Raw genomic sequence first — 20,505 nt, 5'->3', positions numbered from 1 at the left:
CTACATACATGGGTCATTATCTCCAGCAGAGCTACTTAACAGGCAAATAGCGATGAGCCCACTTGGCTTGTGGCTGTGCCATCAACACTGAGCTCTAGGTGACCTCAGTAAAACATCTTAAGATCTGTAATCATTTCAGTAATATCCTGCGGCAGAATAAGGCTTCCCATGGACAGTGCTCTGAAGGGAAGGGAAGCAAATTCCACTTACTGCTTTTAATCCTGCTTCTGTTCATGATCACAGGAAAGCTTTCCTCCAACACTGCAGTATCCTGTGGTTGATGCCAAGATCTCTGACCTGTGCATGTTTTCAAGATCCTGGCAGTGCTATGCTTATTTGTGCCTTCCAGTCTGCTCAGTAAATGTTTAATTGGTGATCCTGGTTTAGTTCTGTTGCAAAGAAGTAGTTCTCACCCTCAGTCTATTGATAGCCAACTACTTAGTCCTAATTCTGGCTCACTACTTACTGAATGCATAATTTAAATTCTCATTGTAGAAATGCATTTTTTATTAATTGCCATTTTAGTCCTGGATCCACCCTGTGCTGATCGGGATTTTGTTAAACTGTTCGTGCACGTCTGTGTAGACGCAGATACAGAGTTAATGCCAGGCGCTGCCTCTGTCCCTCACCCGACTTGGCTCCTGGGATGAGTGAGTGCACGCTGGAAGACCTTCTTAGCCCATTCACATTTTCTAAGTATGTTCATCTCAGTTCCAGTCCAGTTCGGTTTCTGACACAGATGCATTGTTGTTGTTACTGCTGGTAAAGTGATGGGTTCTGGTGCCCATGAATTAAAATAGCTCTGGAAGTAGCATGGGACAGTACAATCACACAGGCCAGGTCTGAAGAGACACTTTTCCAAAGGGAAGAATTTAAGCAGGAGAAGTGATGGTATGGTTTATTTTGGAAGCCTGGGGAAGGAGGTGGAGACCTGCAGTCTGGGGCAAGAAAAATCCCTGCCAACAATGAAGGAACGGAGAAATCATCACTGCTTTATACAACACTGGGATGTTAAATGCACATGGACTACTATTCTGTCCAAAGGGCATTTGTCTTTTATACCTGACTGAGAAATGTGGGTTACAGTGAGACTAAGCAGAGATTTTGTGTCTTCTCACGTCTGTGTTGCTGGTGGTATGTGCCCAATAATAGCCATGAGTTTCATTGGTGCACTAAGTTTGAGGTCTCTCTGGCTTTTTTTCAGGGGCACCAGGATTTAAGAATTTCATGTGAATGATGGCTCTGTTTTATATACATTGCTTGTAAATATCTCATATTATGGATTGGTGCTGGGAACCCCATCATAGAGCTGCAAGCAGTGTGCAGGGCAAAATGTGTCAATAGGGATATTTTCTGCTCTTGCAAAGGGTCTAAACCAATCAGTCCATGCTGAGAAATCATCCCTTGCCAACCTGTTTCTTCCGTTTTTTAACAAAGCCCGGAAGAACACAAAATCAAGACTTGTAACATTGTTTGTAGATGATTTAACTTACTATATGCAATGACAGCTGAAGCCAGTTCTGCACCAATTAGTTAATTATTTCCCTGTTAGGGGACTGAAGATGCTGGATTCAAACCTAAGCAAGTCTTTTGAGGAATTTCAAAGACGGTTTTGAGACATGAACAATAGCTGTTGGCCTCTGTAATCCCGGCAGAGTTTGCTAGGTAAAGGTTAAGATCACACTGTGGTGAATCTCTCCTTAAATTTTGGCTTTCTTCTATGAGATGAGTTACCTGAGGGAAGGACAAGTGACCTACTACTACCAGTTGGAGGAGATCTCTGTTAACTCGGGCATTAAAGACTGTTTGATTTTGGAGCCAAAAGAGCAGAGAGGTTCAAACTCTGCTCCCCATGCTGGTGTGTACGTGACCCGCTGTGTCTGTGCTGGTGTCTGTTGCCCTATAAAAAAGCTAAACTCAGTATAACATGGCTAAAGTAAAATTATTTCATAAACTAGCATGATTGAAAAGATTAAATACAGCCTCAGAACCGAGAGGTCCCCAGTTGGGATCGTTCTGCCAACAATGACTGGACCAAGTCTGATATGCTGTATCTCAGGTCACTCTTCAGTGAAATGGGGTGACTTTTGGGGGAGTTTCTTTGTGATTAATAACCAACCCACTCCTCAAAATCTGAAAAGGCAAATAGGTTGGGTGGATATAAAGCATTTTCTTTCTGAGTATTTACCAAGTACTGTGTGGCCATTGCTTAGTTATGACATCTCCGTGAGATTACTTATAGTAGTTTATTGATGGGGAAACTGAGGCAAGGGCAGTGTCTTATCTGGGGGAGCAGTGCTGAGGCTGCTGTTAAAATTCAGCCATTAGCGGGCTCACAGTTACTACCAAGAGCACACGCTTTTTCACAAATTGTCCTGTATACCTGCACTCTTGCACCTCAAATCCTGGTTTATGCAGCAATTTGAGCAACGAGAGGAGGCAGCGCTCATACCCCCCACACCCTAACCTGGGTGCAGTTTGCAGTGCTTGGCATCCTGGTGTAGCAAGGCTTGGCATGAGGGGCTGGGGGGCCATGCGGGTCACCCCGTGCGTGCGGGTGCTCATGCCTACAGGGGGAGAAGGGTGATCCCTGGTGGTGTGGGTACTCTGCTATTTTCTACTGTTTCTGGAATAGTTTTGAAAAAAGTAGCAAAATGGGGGTTGCTCTGTTGGGGTCGGATCTTGACTTTGGTTTTCTCCTGCCTGCTCCCCAACCTCACCCAGCTGGGCAGAGGAGGGGGGGGCATCAAAACCTGGAAGGGTTGGGAAGAATTTGGCCCTCCAAAAAAAATTAAGAAAACACCGGATTTCATTGCTCTCAAGAAATTTCTGGAACATGAATAGTCACAACCATACAGCCACATAGGAAACACTGTTCGCCCCCCCCCCCCCCCCCCCCTCCACCCACACCCAATTTGTTTTTATTTCTTTGCCGTCAGGTTGCCTTAACCATTTCGATGGCTTAGGAGGCTAAGCCGCCGAGCGCAAGCTTTTGATTTGAAAGGGGACTGCATCCCCTTTTCAAAGGAGCCTGCTCCCTAGGGCAACCACATCACACCGCTGATTTGCTGCAGTGGAGACCGCAGCGCGTACAATATGCCCTCCCCCCTCCGCCTGTGCTGCTTACAGCATCAGTCCGGAGCCGAGCGGGGAGACGGGAGCGATACCCACTAACCCACCCATGCTCGGGAATGCCTGACTGGTAACGCAGTGCCTCCGACGAAAGGACCGGCAATTCCTCAGCTCTCCGAGATGCAAGCCAGTGCCGATTCCACCAAGATGGACTGTCTTTGGAGCAACTGGAAATGTCAGGGTATTATATCTATTCTAGTGTTGCATGCTAGAAGGACTGCATGTCAGAGGAGGCAAAGGCAGGATCCATCCATTTTTGCATTGTTCACCTGTGGGCCTTTGCATGCTGTTTTCTCTCCCTCCCCGTGAAGCTTTTCTTTGGGGGTAATTTAAGAAAGAAAGATAAAGAGCCCTTAATTCTGTTCTTTGAATGTATTTCTCCCGTCTCCAGCTGTCTCACCCTGAAAGCATCCAGGATAACAGGACCTTCCTTCCCACCTTACAGCTCATTCCCAAAGCATCCGCCCTTGCTGTTAGCGGTGCCATTTCTCATCCCTGACTCTCTCCATCGGGCTGCTGCTGGCATGATTTCATACCTTTCGGGCTTTAGGAAAGCCGGGCGATGGTGAATTTGTGCCTGCTCGGGCTCGCGAGGGTTCGAGGCGGTTGCGTTGGGTGCCTCGGTGCATCCTGCCCACGGACACACCCATAGCGAGGGCTTAGCCTAGCGTCGACACAAAGAAAACGCAGCTTCGGCAAGAAGTGCGATAGCACCGAGGCGGCCGCGGCATTGCCACCCACTTCGTACTTTGCTGTAGGATTGCTTTAAAAAAGAAAAAAAAAAAATTTAATCCCTTCGTTGTGCTTTCGAGCACTCCGCTGAGCTGTTCGGGGGCAAAATATTGCGATGATGTTGTCTTGCTGCCGAGTAGGCGAGGGGAACAATAGCATCTCCCTTTTGGGCTTATTTTCAGCTTATTTTGAGCGGGTCGGTGTCTGCGCTGGGTGGGGCTGGCTACCTTCCCGGGCGCCTCGGACAGCTTTTCAGCCATTTTTAGTCAGCTTCACACTTCCCAGCCAGCATCCAGCCTTTGTTTTGATAAAAGACAGTCTCTGTGACACTGCTCGGTGGGCAGATTAGAGGGAGAAAAGCTAGTGGCTGATCCTGCCGGGCAGGCTGCTGTCTGCTTTGGGCAGGCTTTGTTTGAATGTGTTTTTTAATTTTAAGGTGCATGTTTACCCTGAATAGACAGTACGTAATGTTGATGCTCACAACAGGGTCCCTGGGAGAGAGATTGCTCTATAGCATCATCTCATTAAAGGGTCCAGGATGCACGCAGACATAGTTTCATAATTGCAGCTCAATGTAACAGAAGCCAGAAAACCTTCCTACATTGTTTTTTGGGGAGGGGAGGGCAAGGGGACATCTTTCAGACAGACACTTGTCTCTAGGGAGCTCGATATTTTTGCAGTCTTAATTCAGTACCTAACTGTATTTATGGTCTGAGGGTTTTTTTAAGGAAGACGAGTAGCTGGAAAGTAAACAGATGCACCTGTTAAATGCCAGCCTCCAGCAGATCGGGCTTTCCATGCCTTAATCAAGGGCTAGCTTTTTCTATAGGATTGCATGATTCATTAAGCTTATATGGCAGAGCCACAACCAAACTTCAGGGTCTTTTCATCTGAGCTTTGCAGATAAACTTCCTTGTTAGGCGGGGTTTGGGTTTTTTGTTTGTTTTGTTTCCAAAAAGGCTCAATATTTTGCTGATCCTTATAAAGACATTGATTTGCTGAGTCAGATTGCTGAAACACCTGTATTTAGAGGCAAACTAAATATTTTCCCTCTTTATTAGAAAAAATAGTATTTTTTCATATATTAAAAAGAGGGGAATAACAAAGGGCATGCTGCTATTGTTTAATTAATAATTAATAATAATAGTGGGCTTTCCCTCCTTCTGTGCTCTCCTTTTTGAAACCGAAGTAGATTTGCTGAAAATTAAATGACACAGTGTGTCCCATGGTGATTTGAAATAAAACCCAGATCTGAAAAAATCAACGCAGCTAAAATAAATCACTTGCCTCACTTCCACATCATTTGCATATTTTTTTTTTCTTGGATGGTGCTTTATGATTCAAAAATGATACTGCAGAAAACATGAAATAGTCATAGAATATTATTTCTGTCAGCAAAATTCTTTGATCGGTCCCAGATAAAATAGGAGAAATTTAAAATTCAGAATAATGAAAACTAAAGATTTGATTCATTGATTCTTTTAATATCTGTTATTGATGTAGTGTCTGCCTCAACCCAGAATATCAGTTTTGTGCAAACCTGGAGTTGTATAATTTTGCCAGATTAATTTTCAGTGGAATTATGGTTCCTTTCTGAAAACTCTGGAAATGTCTGTGAATGTAACAGATGCAGACACAAACCTCAGTAAATACAGAGCATATTTTTACTGAAATTATGGAGATACAACATTGAGGTTAACATAAGTTTTAATTAATAGTCAAGCCTGCAACTAGCTGTATTGTTGGTTTGCCCTTATAGTACTTATAATCGGTGTAAAATTGGGTGGGGATCTTAAGAAGCTGCAGGGACACTTGGTGGAGCTTTGGCTTTGCCCCACTAAGTCAATGTACTGTTACTTTCCTTGCAATGAAGCAATTGATGCCGCTTCATACATTTAGAAATATTGCAGTGTGTTCTACCTACCCATCCTGCAGGTACAGCATGATTATGTCAATGGTAGATCACGATACAGCCCCTCGGGGGAGCGGGAGAGTAATTCGCCCCTGCTGGGCATATGCTACATTCAAAATATTATCATAGGCTGCTTTGGGGAATTGCAGCTGGCTTCCACACCCAAGTCATCTTTCGCATTGGAAGGTGATGCATTTGAAGTAGGCTGGGATGGAGCCATGCATAATGCATGAGCGTGTGGAGAAACGTCTCCGACCGGGCATGCTGGCTGATGTGGGCCTTCGTGTAACAACCTATGGCCAGCGCCAGCTGTGTGACGCATCGCAGAGCACAGCTCCCAGAGGGGAGCTGCTGGATGAGGTGTGCCTCCAGGTTCAGGTGGAGGAGCAGGTCTCTGTGCCTTCCCAAGGGACTCGGCCCAGCTCGGCAGGACTCATCCCCATGCCTTGCTGGAGAGGTTTCTCTGGATTAGGAAGGTCTTTGCACCCCAACTTGATGGAGCTATTTGATGTCAGTACACTGGTCCCCATGACTATTCCCTCTTCCACTGTTTCTTCTATGTGCCAGCTCTTGGGTGGTCATAAGTGACATGCTTGTTCCTGCAGTTTCAACCTCCTGCAAGACTTATTAAAAAAGAAAATCTGAAAGATCTAGAGAAAAAGGCCCGCGAACCGTTCATAGAAATGATCCTAAATATTACCCACATTATAAAACTTAATGTGGAAAAGGACTGCAGACTTTATCAAATCCGTCTAGCTGATGTAACTCCACAGGGACTGGAGTTATTGAGTAGCATTTTCTTGGCAGCTGTTTCAGAGAACCAGGTACCTTGCTTGCTTGATCTATCAGTTGGTTTCCAAAGGGTGCTGAGAAGCTGCACCAACTATTCGTGGCAACGTTCCCCACTTTAAGACTCATAAAGAAATTCAATGGCAATAATATGGATGCATGTTATTAATCTATAATCTATTGACAGTTCTGAAATCTGTCTAATTACAGATATTGTCATGAGAATATAACTTCAGCCAGTTGGTTCCTTCAGTGCTTTCCTGAAAATATTGTGGGCTGAACTCTCAGCTGGGATCCACTTGTCTTGCTCACATGAGCTCTCCCTCTTTTCAGCAGCTAAGGATCCATCCCAGTAGTTGGCTTTTATGTTGGTAGAGCTAAAATCTTAGAACCAAGTCATCATCTGACGTAACCAATTTAGCTAGGAGTTTCAGAAAACTACACTAACTTATGAGGAATTGAATTCCTAATTTCACAGTTGATTTCCTGTGAAATTTGAATTAAATTTGTCAAGATTTGTTTCCACTTTCAGATCTGCTTTCCTTTTTTCTTGCTGCTGCTGCAGCAGAAGTTGTATCAATCCTTCCTCAAACACATTCCTGTTGATGGCAATACAACTGCAAGATCAAAAGCTTAAAGTTAGATGACAAACTCTCTTCGATGAGCTTCACACTGTTTGACTGCCAACCATCCCAACAAATATCTTGACATAGGTAGTATCAAAAAATCACTGAGATTTCAATAGCTCTGCCAAAATGTGCTCTGCACACATGCTGTGCCATGTCTGAATGTAATTTTTTTTCTTTTCTTTTAAGAATAGATGAACAATATTGTTTCATTGCCAGAACAAGGAGAAGGTTCCCCAGAAGTAAGATTATTTTAAGGTATTCCCTGAGGAGTAATTTAAACTCTAGCAAGAGGGTGATGATGGGGCAATAGCTGAAGGCAACATTGGAGGGCTGCTTTTGCTTTCATTAGGTCTCTGGGAAGTGAGTTTTGGTGAGGCTTTTTTTGATATCAGAGGGGATACTCTCTCCATGTCACATTTAATTCTCACAAATACCATAGGTCTGGCCCATTCATTTTGAAAATCTGCAGATTTTCAAATGTTTGGATAGAGTTTGGAAGGGTCCAGGTCTGTTATTTTGGTCCAGGAGCATCTCAGGAAAATCTTAACATTTCCATAGCATTATGTGCATTCAGGGACTCAATTCAAGGTCTTTGCTTGGTCTCCTGGGTTTCTGCTCACTTAAGGTGAGAGCAGTAACATCCTCCATCGAAACTGGCCAAGGCAGGTGGTGATATGGTTTGATGAACAGGAGGTGTGTGGAGGAGGCTTTTTCCTGCCACTGTGTTAAATCCTGGTCTTAAAGTATCTCTCATGTGAAAACAATAACAACAACAACAACAACAACAACAACAATAATAATAATAATAAATACTACAATAGACGTGTGTGCAGCATGGTTTTAGGGCTGATTTTTTATTGCCAATCCTTTTCTGTCTACTCAAGCCCACTCCGGTGACTCACATAAGGCAATCAATCAATACTTTTTTGCTCACATCTTGATCTTGCAGATGGAGTAGGAGATAACATGGAGGGCATCCTATACCAAGACTTTCCTTTTCCCTGGTACTGTTCCAGGTCTCCTCTCATCAGAGTTTGGGGACCAAGAAGGTCTGAACTTTCAAGTTGAGTCTTGGGGCAGGTGAATGATATAAAGCTGAACTGAGGACAGGAAGTTAATGGACAAAGTGTGTACAAGAGGCAGAAGAAGTATGGAGAGGTCCCTCAAGGCTGGAGATAAAGGATAAGGAGAGATGCCTCATGAAATAGCGCAGATATTCTGTCTTGACTCTGCTGTTAATCACAGCAGTCTCCTGAAGGCACCAGACTGCTCATTAAATGGTGTATCCATCTGTATTACATTTGAATCAGATCTGTTGTGGGGAGGGCAGAAATGACCACATTGGATCCTTCACAGGAGAGAAGAGGGAAAGCCTGGTCCTGCAGCCTGTGGTTAAAGCTGCAAACTAGAATTTCTTTGACTGTGAGCAGTATTTACTTCTATTCAAAGATTTACAGCTTTGTTGCATTTGTTGTCAAATATTGTTGTGACAATGCTATAAACAAAATTGCCCTTCTTAAATCATGTTTCCTGATCTTTCCACTTCCAGTAGGTCTGAGAAATTACTTATGAAGTCATTTATATTTATGAAGTCATAGTATTACACTGTATACAGAATTAAAGGCTGTGTGTAGACAGGTTTTTCTCACTTCTCATTAATACTAATATTACATAGGGAATGAAGCTGTATGACCCATTGATTTTACCTCCTAAGGAGGCCCAATGGGACCTCCATTGTGGGAGGGGCAGCTTGATCACATCCAAGGGTGCTTTTAGTATGCTGAAAAGCACATAACCTTTTATTTAGTCATCAAGGCCCATGGGCCTCATTTGAAGGCTGGATACAAGGGTTTTGCACACACTTTTTGTACTAACTTCCATGTAAATGCTGCTTAATGCATGTTCATTTTTCATACAGTTGTTGCAATAGAGGAAAATCGTGCGAAGTCAGAAGGAGAGAACAGAGGTTTTCAGAGGAAGGGAGGAAGAAGCTGTGGAAGATGTGAATTGTCCAGTCTGTGCTCAGTTGATCTTCATTAATTTCATCTTAAAATGCTTTCTTTGAGACATGGAATGGGAAGATCCCCGTTTCTCTTACAAAAGTACCTTTCAAAAACATAACCACACAGGACTCTGAAGGTGTGAGGACATTTTAGCTACAAGTTGGTTTGGATCCTCTATTCTCCCTCTGGGATCTCCGCTCAGGAGCCTTGGGCTGCAGCAGCCCCATATCACGGTGCTTCTGGGGACCATGTAAACCACCAGAGCCTAGTCCTCATGTTTCCATCAGGTCCCAAGGAGAATGGATTAAGGAGCATCACTACTTAGTCCACCTTGTCTGTCTCAAGTTGTTCACGCCTTGCCTCCAGCATTGCCCTTTCCAGCCCCCAGGTCTGTCTTCTGGCTTCTTTGCTGCCAAATATTGAGGAGCAGACACATTTTCTGCTGAAAGCCATGATGAGAGCTGGGAGAGCTTTCAGGCACTGTACTCAGGAGCAGTTCCATGCTGGCACAAGTATTGCATGCTGCTGCTGTTATATTTGTGAGGTTAATTTTAGCTTGCCTCGCAAACATGGGTATTTACCAGCTACTCATATTAACAAGTGGTTGCTTCTATCATAGAGTTTACCTTTGTGCATCATTAGTCTGGGGGTTGGCCCCAAATGGAGGACTCACATTAGTTTAATGAGATGAAGTTATACCATAAAGTATAGCTAAGACACTGATTTGGCACCTTTGAAAACTTTTTCTTTTAAATAGAAGGCTACTTGACTAACATTTTACAAGTTCTGCTGTCAGTTAAAAAGCACAGGTAGGTGATACTTTCAGATAAATAGCTCATCAGACATGCTTCTCCAGAAAAGTTCTTCAAAGGCAGTTGCAGTGACCTGCAGCACTGCTGTCTTAGAGATGGCTGGCAAGTCCTCCTTAATAAATACAAAAACTTTTGAGTCTGAGGCAGTTCTGGCAAGACCCAGAGTCCTTTTATATCTCCACAAATGAGCCAGAGCTCTGGTGTGTTGTACTGGAAAGAGTGCAAAGTGACCGACACTGCTTCCCTCCTTCCAGGAGGCTAAAGGGAGATCATGGAAAGCTACAGCTGAACAGCTTCTGCATGTTAATGGGCACGGTCAGGATTTTACAGTTGTGATTTTCAAACCAGGAGGAACTCAAATCTCAGTGAAGCTGAGGCTGGTTTCAGTGCCTGTTTTCCAAACCCTGTTTGCAAATCCTAGCTGCAAACCTTAGGTGGTTTGAAGTTGACATTTTGGCTCTCAGAAGCGTATCTTGCTTAGCCAGGCGGATTGACCCACTGTCCAATTGCATGCACATCACATATCGACAGGCTCACGTGGCACCAGCCTCCTGCTTCATGCATATTCAGCATGCATTGCTCAGAATCATGCCATTGTAGTCGGGTCTGGGCAGTGCCGTGCACACACACAGACACACACGCTGTCTGTAACACACCCGGCGCTTGCAGGACCCTTCACCACACTAGGACCTTTTTTCTTTCCCTACGGATTGACCAAAGCATTTAATTCTTATGTCATTAACTCATACTGTGAGGGATCCCATCTCCTTTAATTTACCTGGGAAACGCTGTGCCCATGTAAGAGCCAGACTCGAAGCCTGTCTCAGCCCAGCCAAGCATGGGGCCAGCGCATGCTGGCAAGTGGCTTTGCAGAGAAGCGTGTGTGTGAAGGTGCGCAGCTCCAGCTCAGCTCCCAGCCCCGCCGTCCTCAGACTCACTGCGTCCCTGTGTGCTGGGGAGGCTGGTCTGAGCCTGGGTGGTCATTTCTTCAGCGTGCAAAGGAAGGGGTGCAGGCATGAACAGGCAGGTACCCATCATCAAAGACTCAGGCCACTATTTATATTTTGTGACCTGTTGAAGGGCAGTAAACACATGGGTCAGTGAGTGTTTGAGGGAGTTGTTTGCTATGTTAATCAGTTTTGTATATGAATATAGGATGAGATGAAACTCAAAGCAGACATATAAATGTGGTGGACAACTTCATCTTTCATTTTCATTCCCGTTCAGAATAAAAAAAAGGGTGTGGAGGGGGTTGATGCTCCTAGCTCTGGGTTCACCTGATGGTGAAGGAGCAAATTTCTCATTCCTTTGCCCCTTGGTATCTGTTTACAACATCAGATAACAATGTGACAGGTACTTTTGCTCTGGTGTAAATGGTTACAGGAGAAAATGGCACCCCGAGGAAGCCAGGCAAAGGATCCCAGCTAGTGAATTCTGCACCCAGTGCACCTCTGCCTGCTTTTAAGGGAGATTTGTTTATGTAAGGAAATGTAGGACAAAAATACGTTTGACCACCCTCTCGGTAAGGAAGCATTTCTTTTCTGAGAGGGTGGTCAAACACTGGAACAGGCTGCCTAGAGGGGTGGTTGATGCCCCAAGCCTGTCAGTGTTTAAGAGGCATTTGAACGCCCTTAACAACACGCTTTAACTTTTGTTCAGCCCTCAATTGGTCAGGCAGTTGGACTAGATGATCATTTTAGGTCCCTTCCAACTGAAATAGTCTATTCTATTCTATTCTATTCTATTCTATTCTATTCTATTCATGCAAAAAGCCTTTGAAGTGGCTGAAGCTGTGACTGAAGGAGCAAACGTGGTTCTGACATGTAGCTCAGGTGTTTTCAGCACCATCTAAATTCCAGGGGAACTGATACAGCTCAAATCCCTGAGGCCTGTCAGCAAAAAAAGTGCTTTCTCCAGGGAAGCCCATGGACCATGTCTGGACCCCACAAGTCTCCACTGATCTCTGGCTCTGAACTCTCCTTCTCCCCCTTCCCTGCCCAAGGACCCGTGAGGTTCATCTCCCTCTGCATCGCCTTTTGCAAGTCGGTTTGGCTCACCGCCCTCTCCCTAAGGGAGAGGAGGAGGAATGGCTGCGGGAGCAGCAAATCCCTCCTGAACAGCTGGACATGGCAGCAGTGCCGCAGTTCCCCATCCCTGTGAGGGAGACAAGGAGAAGGCAGATTTGGTTCCTGCCCTTGAAAATCCTAACTGACCTACTGCAGGCTCTGGGTGGGGGGGTTGTGTTCCCAGGCTGGACCTGGGCACTGGGACAGCCATGTAAAAATCATCCAACTCATATCTCCCTCCTCTGTGCTGAGATTTTCCACCTAGCAGTTGGCACATATTTTTTCCATGCACATGGGAATATTTGCCTCAGGTCTAAAAGACACAGGATCCCTCTCTCCCAGGTCTCATTTGGCTGGAGAAAGAGGCCAGCTGCCTTTTCATCTCCTCTCTCGCGCATGCACATATCCCCAGAACTGTGTCATTTGGCGTCTGTCCATCTTGCTCTGATTTATGACAAGCCTTTCCTTACCTGATACAGCTCAGTAAATATCCCAGTCGTTTCATGGCAGAAAAGGGCAAGTTTCAGGATGTACACACACCTGGTCAAGTCTGTCTTGAGTCATTCAGCATCTTCCTTGTTGAGGGGAATGAGAAAATGCAGTTTGGCATCTGTCTGTATGTGAGAATAGAGCCCACTTCCAGTCTGCAGGAATATGAGGTGAAAGATACTCGAAAGAAAGAGAGGGGGCTTAGTTGCTCATCTTGGGTCTTACCATAAATTGGGATTGATTCAGGGAACTCTACTGAAGTGGGCTTTTGTATTTTTTGGCTCAGGTCTCATTTGTTTCCCTGTCTACTGCCTGCGTTCCAGGTAGTATTTTCCCCTGGTAAGTGGCCTTTTTCTTTCATCAGTAGATGATGTTCCACGTACAGCTTGCTGAGCTGTGCTCATTTCATTTAACATGAAGGTATTGTGTGATATAAACTTTAAGTATTTCAAAAAGTGAGATTTGCATAAATTTCCAATACTGTCCTCTGACAGAGGAATTTTTAAGCACAAAAATGATCAGGCTGTGAATAACACCTCCTGTCCAAATGCTCGCTGGTGAAAGCACCCCAGTTGCTGTGCTGTACTGCAGAATTTTACAGCGCCTTGACTGAAAAAAAATATGAAAAATGGTAAAAACTGCACACTTGTGTTCTGGATGCCATTTTGTAAGGATGGTTTGCAAGTCGCATGCTCCAGCACCTCAACACTGTAAGCAATTTGTGGAGCTCCAGCTGCCTGCATCAATACAGCTGGGCCTGCTGCTAACCTCCTCGATATAGGTGCATGCTCTGACTATGCTGTAACTGCATTTTGGAGCATTCCCTAGTCCATGCCCCTAGGTTTCTGCAGGAAGGAGACCTGGGCATATATCTGGAAGACTCTGGCCTGGTCCTCGATTTGTAAAGTCAGCACCCAGGACCTCAGCATGTACCACCAAGGTCCCCTGTCCCTTGGCTTCCAGGCAGCCCATAGATCTATTCATGAATGCTTGTGATCACAGGTCCAGTGCTGAATGCTGGCACTTAATAATATGAAAGAGTTATTATATTGTGTATATTGATTGAGATTCAAGCCCATCACTTTGAAAAGCAATGCTAATATGTGTAATAGTAATGAGTAATACAGCACATTGACTCAAGGCAAACATGCCGCAGTGACTCACAATTTTTGGAGATTAGATGATAAGAACTACTAGGCTGGATTAATTTTGTTTCTTTTTGTATTTGTGAAATTTTTTTTGACAGATTGCAGTTTTCCTGAATTTACTCTTTGTTCAGAATGATTTGACAAGTGGCAGCTATGAAATCTGTTTGGCTGGTGGTGTGTTCAAGCTGTTCATGAGGACTTGTGCAGTGTGTGAAATTAAAGCTGTTTTGTTTAGATTGTCATAAGCATGTTCTTTGGCTGGATGAAGAGTCCTCTCAAGAAGAGGTTATTGGTGTAAAGAAATTAAATTCACCTTTGTGGACTGGATATTCAGCAATCATTTCATAAAATTTTGCTTTTATAGTGGCTATTCCTGATGGTAAGATTGTTTGCTGGAGGGGCTGGAATAAACTATACAAACTGGGTGAAAAACACTGTCAAAATTAACTGCTTTACAAATGTAAAAATACATTGGTTGAAAATGGTTTTCTGCACTTGCTTTGTTCTAATATCTCCCATGGATCTAGACAAGGGAAGTTATATAACAAGCAGAAAAATTTTTTTTTTTTTTATTTCTGAGATGGTTGCATTTGAGTAGCAAAAGGGATTTATTCTGTATTTTAAGGTCCCATCTGAAAAATGGTTTCCTACCCATGTAACTATTAAGCAGTGGTAAAACCAGGAGTCTTTTCCTTTCTCAAAAGTTAGGAAATAACAAAATCATATTGTCAAAACTTTGAATGGGAAAGTGATTTATTGTGGCTAACCCCAAAATTTCTCATTGGTTTATCAACAACCAAAACTTGAAAATGCTTTGATCAAGCGTTTGGCATTTGGACTTGTGACAAAGAAATAATCCAGTTTCCATAGTAAGTAAAGGCAAGCTAGGATGAAAACTTCCATACAACCCTAGCGACAACACAAACCCCAGCTTACATTTGCCTTGCTGCTGCACCTTACCGTGCTGTGGTTGGAGATATTCATCCATCTTATCTAACCCAGACACAGATGCAAGAAATACAAGGATTTCAAGTAGGTCACCGGTTGCAGTTTCCTCAGTGTGTCGCTGAAGTCACTTCACTGCTTCTGCTGAGGAGTTCCTGTTGATGCTGATGTGAGCAGGAGCATCACTCCTCCCTTTACTCTCCTGCAAGGACTCCGAGCATCGCAGTGGCCATGGTGGCCATCCTCAATGCCCTTCCAGCTCCTGCCTTTAACATGTTGGTCTTCTCTCCCCAGCTATTGACCTGTTGTACTGGCGTGACATCAAGCAGACAGGGATCGTGTTCGGCAGCCTCCTGTTGCTGCTCTTCTCCCTGACCCAGTTCAGCGTCGTCAGCGTCGTGGCCTACCTGGCCCTTGCTGGCCTCTCGGCCACCATTAGCTTCAGAATCTACAAATCGGTCCTACAGGCTGTGCAGAAGACGGACGAGGGCCACCCCTTCAAGTGAGTGCTTTGCAGTCGTGGCCAGGGGCCATTTATCTTGCAAAGGATCCATTCCTAGTGGCAATTCACGTTTCTTTAGCTGCCGCTTTTATACTGGCTAAAATTCTTTTCTTGCTCATAACAGGGGAAATAATTTTTTCTGTTGTCCAGTGTCTCAAGAGCTGTAAGGCTATATTGGCTCAGATCCTGGGGGAAGAAAAACAACACAAAAGCCATCATCCTCTGATACAGGGAATTTTTTTCCTGAAATTCAAAAGATCTGGAAACTTTTAAGCAAACAGAAAAAGAGTTTCATTAGAACTAATGATAATACAGTATCTCTGCAAGCAGGAGGAGTATTGTTTCTGGGCACACTCTTTTGGGCATAGAGGGGAACTATTTATATCTTTTCTGCAGCACTGCTTGGCTGTGATGTGGCAATCCATTACCCTAGGTGATGGTGCCAATGCCAGTGTCCTCCCCACCCTCCCCAGGTTCTGTGTGGTTTGCTCCAGGAGAGCAGTTGTCTTTTCTCCTCTGCTGTGCCAACAAGTTGGTAAAACCAGGTCATGGAACCGGTCTGGTTTGCAAACATACACACTGAAAAAAAGGCTTGTTGGGGTGCTGCTCCTTCTATTTCACTTGGATAAGTTCTGAGATGCAACTCACGACATGGGCATAGCTCAGACGTGCAGGGCAGGTGGAGGGATGGAGGAGAGAGAAGGGGGCATCGCTGCCGAAGGTGATACGTGGCCAGACAGCAGCTTTTGTTCCTCCAGAGGCTGCCAGCTGGAGGAGATGTCCTCTTCTGCAGCAGCAATGTTGCACAGAAGTTTGTGGGGAATCCACCCCAGTTAGGATTTACATCCCCCTTCGCATGGAGTAAAGAGACAACCCATCAAGACCAGGCTCTGCGTGGGGAGAGGGCAAGGCTGGAGGCAAACAGCCCCCACACAGCCTGCAATTGCCCAGGGAGATGGGTCATGCAAGGCAAAGACAGCGTGCGCTGGTGGCTCTGTGTCTGCAGGAAGGGGGACACGTTGCTCCGGCACAAAGAAATGAGGTCTGGGGAGGAGGGAGTGATGGGGTAGACAGGCAGGAGGGTGAACGGCAGGTGAACCTGCCTGGGTTTGTAACTGGACCTGTGTTTCTGGCAGAGCCTACTTGGAGATGGAAATGAATCTTTCACAGGACCAGATTCAGAAATACACAGACTGTCTCCAGCTATACGTCAACAGCACAGTCAAAGAGCTGAGGAGACTCTTTCTTGTTCAGGACCTCGTGGATTCTTTAAAAGTAGGATTGCTTTAAATATTTTTAACCCCTCTCTAGAGGATCAATCTACATTTCTAAGTGCTGCTTCACTTGTTGACAGTGTCATCATAAAACCTAGTTTTGTGTAGCTCCAAATATAAAAATTGCTCTCCTTTTTGATTTCCAAACTGCTTTCTTCCAGCAGTTTAGAGGTTTGGCAATCTGCATTTGAATTTACTGATGTGTAATACAGGAGTTATAAAAGTTGCAGGATGAGCTTAGCTCCACTGCAGTTCTAGAAGCATCTCTGCATTATGCTTTCTATGACTTTGCCACAAAATAGTGTGTTCCCCTCTAATACCTCTGTTAATCTGGATTTCCTCTAATGGTGGCATTTCCTGCTATGGAGGAATGTCGTCTTTCCCTCCCTGCTGAGATAATTATTTTAAGCCTTACACCCTAGAACCCAAGTAGGTGTTCTTCAGAGCAAAGGGAAGATCATTAAGAGAGCAGACATGGGTTAGGCTCCTAAATTACTGAAGATTTTTAGAAAAATGTACCCATCTCCCAGCCTCAAGAGTTTTCAGTCACTGGGATTATCACTGTGGGGCTGTGATTAACCTGTGTGGGATGACCCCTGCCATCATCAAAATTGGATGCAGAAATCTGCCTATGCCGTGCTCAATGCAGAGTCCTAAATGTATGCAATTAAGCCCTAAATATACATGAAAGCTCAGCTAAGAGGGTGAGAAGCAGTGAACAGCAGAACGGAGAATGGGGTTTATACACCCAGAAAAAGTACCTAGTTCCTAATGTGCCTTACTTAACAACTCCCCTTACACATTAAAAAAGGCTAATGTGCTATTATGTTAGCTAGTTAAGTGCACTAATTTCTTCTTATGCTGACAGTGGAGGTGATGTAATGATCCGTCTTTAATTTAGTTTGCAGTACTAATGTGGCTGCTGACTTACGTGGGAGCCCTCTTCAATGGCCTGACTCTTCTGATAATGGGTAAAAATCATCATTTCTTTTAAAATCTATTTTTAACTTTAACTCCCTCGCGATTTCTACTTAGACAAAACAGCCTATCTTTGTTGTGCCTTCCCCACAGTTAAACCATCAAATTTATTTCCTTTTCCAGTAAATATTCATTATTCCTATTACATTGTCCCTCCTGCTAGAACTAATTTGTGTTCTATGCTTTTGCAGAGCAATGGGAAATTCCATATTTGGGAGGTTTGAGCAAAGTTCATTTTTAATACAAAGATCCCTGGTGGATCAGCTGACCAAGTGGCATGATATGTGTTTGTCACTGAAGTAGGTCTCTTCTCTGGAGGAATCTGATCTGCAGGAATATAACAGTGTGCTCTTTTTCTCCTCAGCTGTGGTGTCTATGTTTACTCTCCCTGTTGTATATGACAAGTACCAGGTAAGTCTGTCTGCACGGTGTGGTTCGGGTGTCTGGGTGGTTCTGCCTTGTTGATGCCTGATTGACTGGGTCTCCTTTTGCTCTTTGCAGGCACAGATTGATCAATACTTGGGACTTGTGCGGACCCACATAAACACTGTTGTGGCAAAGTGAGTTCAGCAGCAGCAGGCTTGACCAGAAGTCTTGCTGTGAGGTTGGGGTGCCCTGAGGGTGGCTAAGAGCTGGGTGGTCCCGGGGACAACGTGCCCTATGAATGATGTCCTCCCCAGCTCCTGGCATGTAAGACTGCGGGAGGGCAGATCCCCGGACAAACACAGGCCTTCTCAGCTGAGCGTAGACTAAGGCAGAGCTGTGACCCTACATCTTTCTCTCCCCTCTCCTGCCATCTGGGGGAGCTGTGGACAGAGCAGCCCAACCCCGGGCTGACGTCCATACAAAGACGCCAAGACAAACAGGAAGAAATGTGTTAACTGCCTTCCCCACTGACCGCTCCAAGCCTGGCTTTTTGCTTTCAGGGACTCTGTCCTTTAGAATTAATAATACCATTAATGAACAAAGTGGGAATTAGAACACCACCCTGTTACAGAAAGAAAATACCTGGAAGCACCATGATCTTGTTTCAAACCGCCATTGAACAGACAGAAGACCTGGATGAAATTTTTAAGCCAGTCTGCTCTAGTTCCTAATGCGTTGCCTGTATCAAAAGCTTTTGTGGGATCCCTAAGGGCACAGTGAGGGTCTAAGCATAGTTCTTGAAACTTGAGAATTACTGAAGCAGGATGGCTGGTCTGGAAGGTAGATCTGTGCATCTCAGCAGTTTGTATCTACGGCTTTGCAAAAACTGGCTGAATAACCAGTATCCCATGGAAGGTTACAAAATGGTGAGGTACAGAGAGCAGGTGACCCACGAGGAGATGCTGAGGAAACTGGGCTTGTTTAGCCTGAGAAGGAGGGAGCTCAGGAGTGATTTCATAGCAGCCTGTAAGTACTTGATGGGAAGTTACAAGATGATAGAGCCAAACTCTTCTCAGTAGTGGCAGAAGTTATAACAAGGAGCAACAACACAAATCCAGTTTAGGAGGTTGCTGTTGGACATTAGGAGAAACTTTTTCACTAGGAGATTAGGACAGCACTAGAGCAGGCTACACGGGAAGGTGCCAGAACCTCCTTCCTTGGAGGTTTTCAAGATGCAGCGAGACAAAGCCGTGGCCAACCTGATTTAGCATTGGCAATAGTCCTGCCTCACGTAGGAAGTTGATTCAAAGACTTCTGGGGTCTTTTCCAGCCAATAGTTCTGTGATTCTGCAAAACCCTTAGCCTTAGGCAGGACTAAAAGTTTGTATTGAAAATTGTTTGTTTAAACTTAATTCCTGGCTTCCAATAGATAATATACCATGGTAGAATAATGAAGGGGGGGAGAATATCACTGAGCATATCCCATGGTTACATGAACCACCCCAAACTGGTCCATTTACAACTAGGGGCCTGTAAGAACACATAGATGGACATCACCTCTGTTTTTTACTAGACTCTAGTCCACCTGTTGCGACAACACACTGAACGCAAGCTAGAGAATACCCCTGAGTAAGACTCCAGGTGGGGATGCACTGGAATGGAATAGCTGCCTCACCATATAATCCTTCTTTTTTTTTCTTCTTTATTTCTAGGATTCAAGCTAAAATCCCAGGTGCTAAGAGAAAGGCAGAGTAAAGCAGACATCAAGAATTCATCTACTACAGTAGCGAATAATGGGGGAATCTGGAGTGAAACAGCTCTGTTCTTACACTTTACTGCAAATTTATCGTTCTTTTTTTTCTCAACACCGTAATCTTAGAAACATAAAACTCAGAAGCAGTGCTTTTCCCCTGCTGCTTCTGCACTTAGAATATTTGCAATCACTTGTGTCAAGCACTAAAGTATAGTAAAGAGAAAAGTGTACTAGATGTGGTTTTTTGTGTTGCTTATAAAGTGCATGATGGTGAGAGCCTAAATAATATTGACCTTTTTATTTTATTTTTTTAGTGTTTTTCCTTCTTCTATTGGCATTGCTTCTATAACTTTTAATGTTACATGTGGCTAGGGGCTTTCCTGCTTAGCGCACTGATGCAATAGTTAAAATTGCTTCTACGTCACTGGGTTGCTGGTTGGATTCATCTTTATTAACTATATAGAATTGTAGACTGATGTTTTAGTGTTTTCCAGCACAAATAAAATAAACAGTAATCGGTACTTATGGTAATCAGTTTTGTATAACTCAAAAAAATGAAAACAAAACCCAGTACTTTTGTCGTAAGGGATTGACAGGCTGACTTACATGTATGGTAACTGGAAAGTTCCAGCATGTTAAATTTATTACAATTTGTATTACATTCTCTGTAGTTCCTAATGGACTTAATTATGGACTCTGAATATTTGCACTTATGTACTTGATACCGAATGCAGAAATAAATGTTACTAAATGTAAAACATTCTCCCTCTTGTTGCCACTGGGATTATCCTGACATTTGGAAACTGGACACGTACCATGCAAAAAGAAGGATTTTCTCTCTCTCTCCCCTTGAGATCCTCCCATGCCTTGCCCTTACAAAATGGTACAGTCCAACATGTAATACGTAGCTCATCTATCAGTTTCACATCTTGATGAGTACGGCAATAAAAGAAGGATCTTAGCATGTAGTTTGGT

The 20,505-nt window shown here is 44.2% G+C and overlaps 1 protein-coding gene across 2 annotated transcripts in view; it reads left to right on the top strand.

Annotated features, from left to right (window-relative positions):
• Positions 1 to 20,288, top strand: part of RTN1 (reticulon 1) — a 123,459-nt gene extending 103,171 nt beyond the window's left edge. Inside the window, exons 1-7 of one of the 2 annotated variants that reach the window (XM_030034086.2) lie at positions 2,898 to 3,313; positions 14,952 to 15,159; positions 16,296 to 16,434; positions 17,335 to 17,404; positions 17,776 to 17,822; positions 17,913 to 17,971; positions 19,490 to 20,288. In XM_030034086.2, coding sequence (XP_029889946.1) covers positions 3,253 to 3,313; positions 14,952 to 15,159; positions 16,296 to 16,434; positions 17,335 to 17,404; positions 17,776 to 17,822; positions 17,913 to 17,971; positions 19,490 to 19,532 — 627 coding nt within the window. In that variant the 5' untranslated portion in view covers positions 2,898 to 3,252 and the 3' untranslated portion in view covers positions 19,533 to 20,288. Of the gene's footprint in view, positions 1 to 2,897; positions 3,314 to 14,951; positions 15,160 to 16,295; positions 16,435 to 17,334; positions 17,405 to 17,775; positions 17,823 to 17,912; positions 17,972 to 19,489 lie in introns of those variants that run through there. The other variant, XM_030034077.2, reaches the window with a different exon arrangement.
• Positions 20,289 to 20,505: the final 217 nt, after the last annotated feature.

The sequence above is a fragment of the Aquila chrysaetos genome, chromosome 2, assembly GCF_900496995.4.
Source record: "Aquila chrysaetos chrysaetos chromosome 2, bAquChr1.4, whole genome shotgun sequence".
Lineage (NCBI taxonomy): Eukaryota > Metazoa > Chordata > Aves > Accipitriformes > Accipitridae > Aquila > Aquila chrysaetos.
Note: the sequence above shows the minus strand (reverse complement) of the source record. Positions and strands in the feature narration are given on the sequence as shown.